The sequence below is a fragment of the Chelon labrosus genome, assembly GCF_963514085.1.
Source record: "Chelon labrosus genome assembly, chromosome: 3".
Lineage (NCBI taxonomy): Eukaryota > Metazoa > Chordata > Actinopteri > Mugiliformes > Mugilidae > Chelon > Chelon labrosus.
The window spans coordinates 8,066,421-8,076,480 of NC_140339.1; the positions used below are offsets into that span (position 1 = coordinate 8,066,421).

A 10,060-nucleotide genomic window follows, 5' to 3' on the forward strand; every position below is an offset into this window, starting at 1 on the left:
GTGCCATCTTGGAGCCAGACTCACTGGCGTTTTCATTTAATTAATAATGCGCTCTGCTCTACCTTCGCCAGTTAGAAAAAAATGTTGGATTATTTATTTGTTTATTCTTTCCTACTCTCAGCTTCACAGAGCAGTTGGCATGGCCGCTTGTAGTCACCATGATGTCACATCCTGTTTCTATAGCGTCAAATAACTAACTAAAATGAAACTTATCAGAAAAATCGACACTTGTGAATGCATCAGCATTATATTAACTACCTAAAGTTATAGAAAACATCCTGGAAAAAACAAATATTTGACGTGTATTTTAGTTTTTTAATTTGGCCCAAGTCCCATCCACTAACATGGAGGGGGTGGAGCTTATGACCTATACTGCAGCCAGCCACCAGGGGGAGCTCTACTTGCTTAATCAGTTACCATGTCCAGACCAAGTTTCCGCCACAAAAAAAAAGAGTTAGTGGACAAGGAAGGTTTGACTACACCAGGGTAATCTAATGAAATTACTGGAGACTGGAGATTTCTGACAATACAAATGATATGAAATGAAAAACACCAGATTTGTCCCTTGATATGTCTTGTTTACATTTTCCGTGTGCATTGAAAAGCTTGTGTTAGCAAGGTTTTTGCACTTCTTTTTAACATCAACACTCATGATCAGGGATGATTTTACTTAACTTTATTGTATATGAAAGCATTTACTTCTTATGCGTCTAACCTGTGGATGATTTACAAGACTCTGCTCGCGACCTGGTCAAAGTAGTACACAAAGTAGTAGTTTCTCTTCCAGTCTCTGTCCTTCATTCCTCCCTCCTTAGTTGTGTGAATTAGGCACACATGGAAAGAGGGAGCAAAATAACTTCTGGGGACTAAAAAGAGAATTTGGTTTAAAGAATTGTATGTTGTTTGGGATCTGTTAAAACACACAAGCAGAAAAAGAAAAAAAAAGAAGAACTGATTTAGTACATGGCTGATTGAAAGCAATAACATTGGGAAAGAGACTCAGAGTGATGCAGATTGCACTAGCCAAATCAGCGGCTAGTTAAATTGGAGCCAAATATAGAACAGGGAATTATTTCCGCCTGGAGACTGTGATTAAAAAAGTGTCCATTTATACTATCACGACATCATTCTGCAATATATTTTTTATTTGTCCTTGAACCAACAACAGGTAAAACTGCCCACTTTGTGCGTATTATAGAAAATTGATTGCTAATGATTGTAAATGGCGGCTGAGTGGGTTTGTTTATATCGTCAATGGGATGGAGTGATGACTAAGCTTGCCTTGCCAGTGACCCGAAGCCTTACTCGCGCAACACTTCAGATGGAAACGGAGGCTTCATCCGCCAGCAAGTCACGCACCCTGACAACTGAGGCGAAGATTTTTTTGTCCACAAATATGAATGTGTTTCCTAAAACATAATTTTTTCTTTTTTTCTTTTTTTTTTTGTCCATTGAGCTGTTTCCCACTTCTGACAGGGTGTAAATAGAAATAATAGAGTGTATCTATACTGACCGTTCTACTTTAAAGACGATAGGGTCTCATAATAAATGCCAACTGTCCATTTTTGAACGGCTCGTGTGTTTAGTTTTGTGGCGCAGACAGAGACGCAGACACGGACAACCATACGTGTATTGATTTAATCAAGGAAATAGTTTAAAGATACAATAAAGAACACATCTTCAGAGTAAGAGAAACTCTGCAATGTGCTCCCAAAGCACCATGGGAAATCAAAATGTTGCAGAAAAAAATCAAATAAAATCAGGAAGTAACTACAATACCAAACTACATCTGAATAATTGTAAATGCTCCATCTTGATATATATGATATATATACACCGATCAGGCACAACATTATAACCACCTTCCTAATGTTGCGTAGGTCTCCCTTGTGACTCCAAAACAGTTGTGACTCATCAGTGAATGGACATGGGCCTTCTGAGGGTGTCCTGTGGTGAATGGCAACCGAATATTGTTAGTGGGGGGGCCCACAGATACATGATCACTTTGGGATCTAGTGAATTTGGAGGACAGGTCAACACCTTGTGCTGTTCTTCATGTTTTTTGAGTTGTTCCTAAAGCATTTTTGTGTGTGTCTGTGTCGGGCTGCATCCTGCTGGGGATGGCTGCTGCCATCAAGGAGTGTCATTGCTATGGGGTGGGGGTGTCTGGTCTGGTCGAGATGGGTGGTACATGTCTAAGTAACATCCACACGAATGAATGCCAGGTCCAAAAGTTTCCCAGCAGAACATTGGATTGTCAGAAGACGGTCAGTGTTATTCACTTCTCCTCTCAGTGGTCTTAATGTTGTGGCTGATCAGTGTATAGCACCAAACTAAAAAAAAAAGAGAGAAAACAGGAAGTGAAATCAGGCATTATACTAAATCTTTGTCGCAACAAATCCCTTTTATTAAATTCTTTATTATTGATTTATATTTTTAGAGACAAGATGATCTGAAACATGGGCGTGTTGGGGACTATTTTCAGCTGCGTATCCATACGCATTTGCACAATGTTTATGATTTAGGGGAGACAGGGGAGTGAATGCTACTGACTCAAAATGAATTACAGTGCCTCTGTTTGTAATGGAGGAACGCCAAGTGTTGACAGACTTTGTATTGGGCTGAATTCCTCATTGGGTTTTGGTCTCTTTGTGGGATTTGTTGCTAGTAAGACAAACTGAGGAGAGAATGAGAAGAGTAAATTCGATGCTACAATCAATACATTATGAGAAGTAGACAGAATTTCATCAATACAAATGTTTTGGAAGAGCTTGTCTCAGAACTGCAGACACAACCCCCCCAGCGACGCTGCCTCTCCCTCTCCACACCTAATTATTGCTTTGAATTTATGCCATATCATTGCAAATGGAGCAATCTATTGAGAACTCACCAAATGAAAGCCTGCAGCTTGAGAATGATTTAACATGGACAATGCAGCGTGGAATGAATGAAAGCTCACCATACACATCAAACAAACCTGTTTTAATGCAATCACATAAGTCTGTTTTAACTGATTTTGAGAGGGTTTCACTGTGACTATTTCAGGAGCAGCTTGAGGATTTGGGGAGGGAGGGGGAGGCAAATCTGTGGATATATCATCACAAACACCACACACCCTTAGGATGGGGCTTTACTGTAGGTTCAGTTGTAGTTTTGGGACAAGGCCTCGGGGACAGCGGGAAGAAAGGTTCAGATGCATTTGTTCATGCAGAGCAGCAGCTCCAGGCGCAGAGCGATGCGTGTGTGCCATCCCAGAGGGAGGATGCGGATGTAACGGGCTATGATGGGCGGCCGCAGGAGGTTCTGCACGGACGAGGAGCGGTCAGAGTTTCCGTAAAACACCTGAGGAAAGACATTAAGGCAAGGTCAGGGGTTTACAGTTACATCTATAACTCGTCATGATTATTAAAATAGCTTTTTTTGTGTTTGACCAAATAACAAGTCACAATGGAAACAGCAAATCTTCCTTTTTCAAAAGCAGCAAATGTATTTTAGCACAGTCACACTCTGATAAATGACTTAAATGATTTATCATTTTCCTTCAGTCTTTGTAGGTGAAACAACAAAAACATGTCATTGTCCAATAAAACATACACATTTGATGACATTTTCATCACAAAGATAAAGGAGCAACCTGATTATGTTTAAAAATGTGAATGACCAGGCTGATCAGTATAATGCTCTGGTTGGTTAGTAAAAAAAATTAGACCTCTGGTGTCCTCAGACTTTCCGTTTATTCTGCGTCTACTGAGGTTTACCGACCCTGTTGTTTCCGGTCTGGTCCTTGTAATAGATCCAGTTGAGCTTCTCGTCGGTGCGGTACTGAATGCTGTACTTGGTGATCCACTCGTCAGCGTCACAGCGGCCCTGGGTGAGGATCCCTGACACCACCATCACCTCCCTCAGGTCAATCTGAAGCCACTGAGTGGTGTCCTGAAACTTGGACAGCCAGGCGCAACTGGAGAACAGGACAATGAATATGAGCGTTACAACACATGTTAGAGTTCTTTACTAAATGGAAAAAGACACAAAGCTACATCTTCTTACAGATTTGTCCATTTATACTTTATTGGGGTATCTGACGAGGCGCGACAAAAGTATTTTCTTAAAGATAGATGTTGAAAGTTTTTCTTTCAATGTCAAAAAAAATATATAAGATTAAGGACTGGGTTTAAAATTACAGATAAAATCCATAACATATAGTGAACATATTTACTCTAACTCTGTTCCCTGTAGATAGTGACAGTCGTCTATATGTGGTAAAAGCAACAAACTCAATCAACTTTTCTATTTTCGACCAGATGCTAAAAATACATACACATATAAAACTCTGCAGATATTTTGTTAACATTATCTGGAACACAAATTCACTTTCTCTGAATATACAGAAACGCTGGCCTTACCCAAAGCCCTGGGTGTTGAGCCGGGCCTTGCTGGGGGTCCACGAGGAGAACCAGCCAGTGTACTGGTCCTGGCTGGAGCAGGTGATCTGGTCTGGACTCACTGATCCGGCCTCGAAGCCAAGAGGCCTGTGGTACGGACACTCTGCAAAGGCGAAACAGATGTCTAAGTTTAAACCTTTTTTGTTGTTTCTGTCTTTATGTTCTTGTTTTTACAGTTCCTGGGCTGGACGGGTGGATTGTAAGATCACCGCCCACATTGGAGAGAACACACACACATACATCAGTGTTGAACGTGAACAGCAAATGACCATCACTAAGCCTCTCTGGATTCTTAATTCTCCGTTTCTCTATCCTTTCCTCACCCCTGCTGACTCCCATCCTCACACCAACTCTCTCCTAAGGCCCCAGCGGCAGTCTGACCCACATCCCCCTAAAAGCCTGCAGTTTTAATGCTCCGCAGTGAGAGATCAGCGATGTCCATTAGGGCGGCAGGCGGACAGATGGCCGTGTTTTGCTCTCCACAGCTTTAGCCCTGTGCTGCTCCCATGCTGCCCTCGCGCGTCAACAAAACACACAAGAGCATCTCATTCGTTTAAATATATAAATACACGAATGAGAGCTGCGCACGAGTGAGAGAAACACGAGTCGTAGACACATGGAACAGAATCTGTAGCAGAAGTAGCCTGCTGCGCTTTTTGTTTACTACTGGCTTAAGTCTATCTGGCACAGGGTCACATCCTGTCTAATCCCAGTATTACAACGCATACAGCAGGAGCTGGAGTCTGTGTGAGTCAGGAGATAAGTGTTTACATAACTGTAATGCCTCTGTAGTCCTCCCTAATGTATTTCCTGACTAAAACAAAGCATATTCAGATGGATGAATTAATAGAGAAAAAGCTGAGAGGTGAGACACACGCTGAAAAGAGACGATGTGAACTCTCTGATGCAGCTCAGTCTTTCTCATTCATCATTTGTCATCACCGGGTCCACGCAGTGGTAATTACCGGTTTCTGTGATTGTGCGATCGGCACAGTCTATTACAAGACCCATAATCTCTGCATCGTGTTCTGAGATGATGATTATCTGCACAACTTATTTCTCCTCTCCTTCACTGGGTTGCCATGCGCTTTGTGGCTCAGCTGACATCGGTTCTGTCCCCCCTATTCGAGTCTGACATGATTCAAGTCTGATCTTTAGATCTGAGGCCCATTTTTTTCTCACTTTGTTTCTTTGCAGGGAATCCAAAAAACAAAAAAAAAAAGAGATGCAATAAAGCGTTAAACCACATCTGCTGACAGTGTGCTGGGATTATTTTGTGCTTCTAACTTCAAGAATGAAAACTTTCATTTGTATCTGGATTTACATGAGTTGTAAAATATTGTGAAACAGCAGAACAATCTTCTCACGACATCTGACGACCTCTAGTACAAGATCCAGACCACATTTCTTGTTCTTCAAACAGTAAATCAGCCTCGGTGGAAATGGTGTCTAGTCCTTTTTTTGTGGCTCCATCTGCATCACCTTCTCTGAGGATGCCTAGTGGAGCATGTCCACCCTGTGGCGTCAAATCTGGAGTCTAATGCGCTCATGCATGTACATGAAACATGCAGGCTCCCAAAACGCACACACACACACATTAAAACTCTCCACTATCTATATTGCAAAGCTTTTGTTTTAACCGTCCAATATTTTCACAGTTAGTTAAACCAATAAACTGATGGTTTCCGCCTCTTAAATGTCTATATTTTTGGATTTCTCCACTAATTTTCTGCAAATTATTTGTTGTAAACCTACTGCGCTGAATACTCAATTTCCAGCTGGTTAACCAGGCTCACACACAATGTGTCCTATTGTCCTTGTTCACTCTCACAGTTTTGCATGTGCGTTATCAGAATCCAACACTCCCTTCTCAATTTATTTCTAATTACAAGTACAATTATTGGTTTAATACCGAAAGTCAACACAGGCCCATGCATTGTTGGGTAAAATATAATTTTTCACACCTAAGGAAACCGACATGATTCTATCGTATGGCTCTTACCCGGCATGCAATCCACTCCTCGCACCATGGATGAGCCAGAGCCAATGGAGGAAAACGCAGTTGGGGATTCTCCTTCATCACAGTCACATTTGCAAGACCTGCTGGTCCACGCCTCAGACACAGGAGCCTCATGGAAACACACACAAACACAAATATTTATTAGATGCAATCCGAAAGCATTGGGTTTATATACTGCAATCAAAAATATACATGTTAGTAGTTTTCAGATAAAGCTGATTTGCCGAAATTAAAGAAATAATTTCTAATATCTCACTGTAGCAGATGTCAAGCCTTTCTTTTTTTTCACTGAGCATCTTTTGACAATGAGCAATGTCAATTAGTTGACACATTCATACATTTTGAGCTCAAATGTCTTTGGCGTGGCTGCAAATTTTAACAGTCTGAGAGTTTCATCATCTCTGACATTTCGCCGTGTTGTTTGCAGTGTTTCTTCATACCTCCTGAGCATGAATGCCGATGATCACTGTCCAGCCAGATGGACAGAAAGGAGAAGAAAAGCCAGACAGCGAGGGAGGCATGGAGAGAAACAAAAAAAAAAAAAGAGAGACTGTTAAGACACAATAGTCACCCGTTCTGGCAGCAAAATCTGTGCAGTTTAACCACATTAGGAAAAGGTGAATAAACACAGACACACAGAATGAAGTCTGAAGAAAAGCCTGGACGTTAGAAAGAATGCATGAACATGTTTAAATCTTGGTTAAGAACTAAGAACTAGGTTTCTTCAATATGAAAGGAAGATGTCAAAGACCAAAGCGCAAAAGATGAAATCGTACCGTCAGCTCCCAGAAGAAGCAGAACCAGCAGGAAACGCTGCACATTGATAGCCATCCTTCAGCCTGCTCCAAAACCAGACCGACTGTGGACTGAGCAACCAAGCCAGCAGTGATGGAGAGCCTGGATTAGAATAATCCACAGGACGCTAATGGCCTTACCTAATGCCATCATTATCTGACAAAGCCCCTCCTACAGCTGTTCACCCACCACCATCAACACCACGAACGCCACCATACGTCCTCGGCATCGCTGCAGTGACAGGGTTCAAAGTCAAAAATCCTGCAGGAAAAAAAAAAGAACAAAAGACAGCATGGTCAAATGACAGTGTGTGTGTGTGTGTGTGTGTGTGTGTGTGTGTGCGTGTTCAAGAGAGTGAGAGTGATGGCCTCTGCTGGGCCTTATGAACCATGCGACCGTGCAGAAGGTCTGCTTCAGGATAAAGGTGCGATCGTCCTCACATTTTTGTTGCATATTCCATTTAGATTATTGTGGGGTTTTTTTTGTTTATGCACAGAGAGAATACTCAGACCTTTGCCGCAAAATAATAATAATGATTAAATATCGGGAAGATGAAACATGTCAGGTAATAAAATCAACTGTAGGTACTAACAACATGTCTTGGTCATATTCATTCATTTTCTGTAATCGCTTGTTCTCTGGAGGGATGCGGGGGCCCAGCTGTCATTGGGCGAGAGGTAGGGTACACCCTGGACCCATTCAAACGCACACCTTAGAATCACCAGTTAACCTAACCAGCATGTCTTTGGATAGTGGGAGGAAGCCGGAGTACCCGGAGAGAACCCACACAGACACAGGGAGACCCCACGCAGCCGATGGATTCGAACCCAAAACCTTCTTGCCCTTCTTGCTTTAAGGCATCAGCGCCAACCACCACTGTGCAGCCCTTCTTGGTCTGATTGCACCAGAAAATGTAAAGAATTGAAGGAAATAAAATAAAATCAACTGACATATTGTCATCAGATTCATCTGGAATATTAATATCAGTAGTAATATCAGGCACAGGCCTGGGAACGCCTCGGGACTCTTCATGAGAGTCTGGAAAGTGTTGCTATGACGAAAGGTGTCCGGAATAAAATGTTTAGGCTGTCACAAAGTTGAGTTTGGAAAAGCAGACAGAAAAAAGTGGATGGATGTTTGGATGGCACCGTAATGTCACACCACAGAGAAGGAAAAAGAATTGTTCTATTGGACTGGTACAATGAGACACCATTAAACAAACAAAAATGTGCACCTTAGAATGAAATCTGCCCTTTCGCATTTGAGCACGTCTATAAAATGACAGAAAAAGACCTAAATCTCCCAAACAAACGTGATTTTGCTTCTTTAGGAGTTCACTACTATTGGTTAGAGAACAAGAAAAAGCCTTTATGTGTTTTTCAACCCTGTATAATCACTAAAAGGAATTTTAAATTAAATGCCCAAATAATGCTATATGTTTAAAATCGCCAAAAAAATAAGATGCTGTGTTTATAAAGCAAAAACATGCAGTCCATATAGTGTGAGCACACTTTCAGGCGTGTAGAAGGTAAAACTCTGATTTAAATAGCTCTTTAAAAACTTTCTTTAAAAATAAAACAAGTAATTTTGCATTTGTTCTTAAACTGGTTTTGTGTGTTGTCAAGTGTTAATACATAGAGAACGTGGATTAAAGTGGCTCATCATCGTCAGCCTTTTTTAAAACTGCATCCTATATTTAACTTCTCTCGACTACATTCGTGGTAAATACGACTGAACTCTCACTGAGGGTTTTAAAGCCAGGTGGGTGACAGTAATTAAGCCTAATTAAGCCAAGCTGTTTTCAATTTGTGTTCATTAAAACGCCCTCACGCACTCTTATCTAGCCTGGGATCATCACTAGTGGCATTATAAAGAAAAGCTGCCATCTGTTTTTATCAGTTGTTTCCTTTTCTGTGTGTGTGATAGTTTTCAACAAACTTCTTACAGTGAAAATGAAGGTTCCTGTCCAAGCGACCCGCAGGATCCCACCCCAAACAAAGAAAAGGACTCGAGGTCACTCCACTCTCATGTACAGAGCTCATAAACAGGTCACTAAACTGTTTTTTATCACTGAATTATCTTCTCTCTTTGTGTAAAGATTGTTTTTAATGTCCGACTTCTTTCTTTTACCCTCCTTCTGCAGGGGTGTCCAGCTGCCATGAGGAGTCCTGACTTCCTGATCAGCCGTCTTAGATTTCCCAGGCCGCTCCTGCTCAGGATGGTGAGCTCGGAGGCTTCTCGGCTGTCAAAAACCAACAGGCTAAAAGTCATCACTCTGCAGGAGATCGACGCTGCTGTCACACTTGTACAGCGGAGGATTTGTACGAGAGCTGCTGCGTGAAGACTCTCAAGGATTTGACCTCAACAAAGTTTTACTATTTTATTAATAAAAAGTTTTAATTTGTCTACTTTGTGCTCGATGCCAGGTCAGTTTGCACTCATTTGTAGAAACAAAGAAATTTCAAGTGTTTGCCGAGTGTAACGTTTTATTAGACCGGTTGGTGGTCAGCATGTTTCAGGAAGATAAGTATGTTCTGGTGGATAAAGTGGGTTCAAATTCAGTTGTGTATGATATACACATGGAGCATGGGCTAAGGTAGCCATGCTTGCTTCAAGGAAAACTGAAACACCAGGTGCTCCCACCAGCCCCTGCTCAGTCCCATCCCCTCAAATATGACCATGATATTTATCATTTTAGCCCATCACAGTAGGATACTTCATTAGAGGTTGGAAGGTATATTGGATGTAGATATGGAGCAGCCATTTCACGTTTGTTTGCCAAGTAAAATGTAATTGGAAAAAC

The 10,060-nt window shown here is 41.6% G+C and overlaps 1 protein-coding gene and 1 long non-coding RNA gene across 2 annotated transcripts; one reads left to right on the forward strand and one right to left on the reverse strand.

Annotated features, from left to right (window-relative positions):
- Positions 1-2,922: 2,922 nt before the first annotated feature.
- On the reverse strand, positions 2,923-7,590 carry rs1a (retinoschisin 1a). Its single transcript, XM_084541740.1, has 6 exons — positions 7,239-7,590; positions 6,903-6,928; positions 6,445-6,571; positions 4,404-4,545; positions 3,763-3,958; positions 2,923-3,342 (listed from the first exon to the last, which is right to left on the reverse strand). The coding sequence occupies exons 1-6, from the start codon at positions 7,291-7,293 to the stop codon at positions 3,190-3,192; spliced, it is 699 nt and encodes a 232-aa protein (XP_084397866.1). The 5' UTR covers positions 7,294-7,590; the 3' UTR covers positions 2,923-3,189.
- Positions 7,591-8,893: 1,303 nt separating this feature from the next.
- LOC311509536 lies at positions 8,894-9,663 on the forward strand. The gene is made up of 2 exons (XR_014699847.1): positions 8,894-9,305; positions 9,401-9,663. It is a non-coding gene; the product is annotated as an uncharacterized lncRNA (long non-coding RNA).
- The last annotated feature ends 397 nt before the right edge of the window (positions 9,664-10,060 follow it).

Excerpts from the sequence above, each read along its gene's own strand:
- rs1a (XM_084541740.1), bottom strand. The coding sequence starts at position 7,293 with ATGGCTATCAATGTGCAGCGTTTCCTGCTGGTTCTGCTTCTTCTGGGA. Across the intron at positions 4,546-6,444 it reads AGGAGTGGATTGCATGCCGG|AGTGTCCGTACCACAGGCCT; the intron begins GTAAGAGCCATA and ends TCGCCTTTGCAG. Across the intron at positions 3,343-3,762 it reads ACCAGACCGGAAACAACAGG|GTGTTTTACGGAAACTCTGA; the intron begins GTCGGTAAACCT and ends GTCTTTCCTCAG.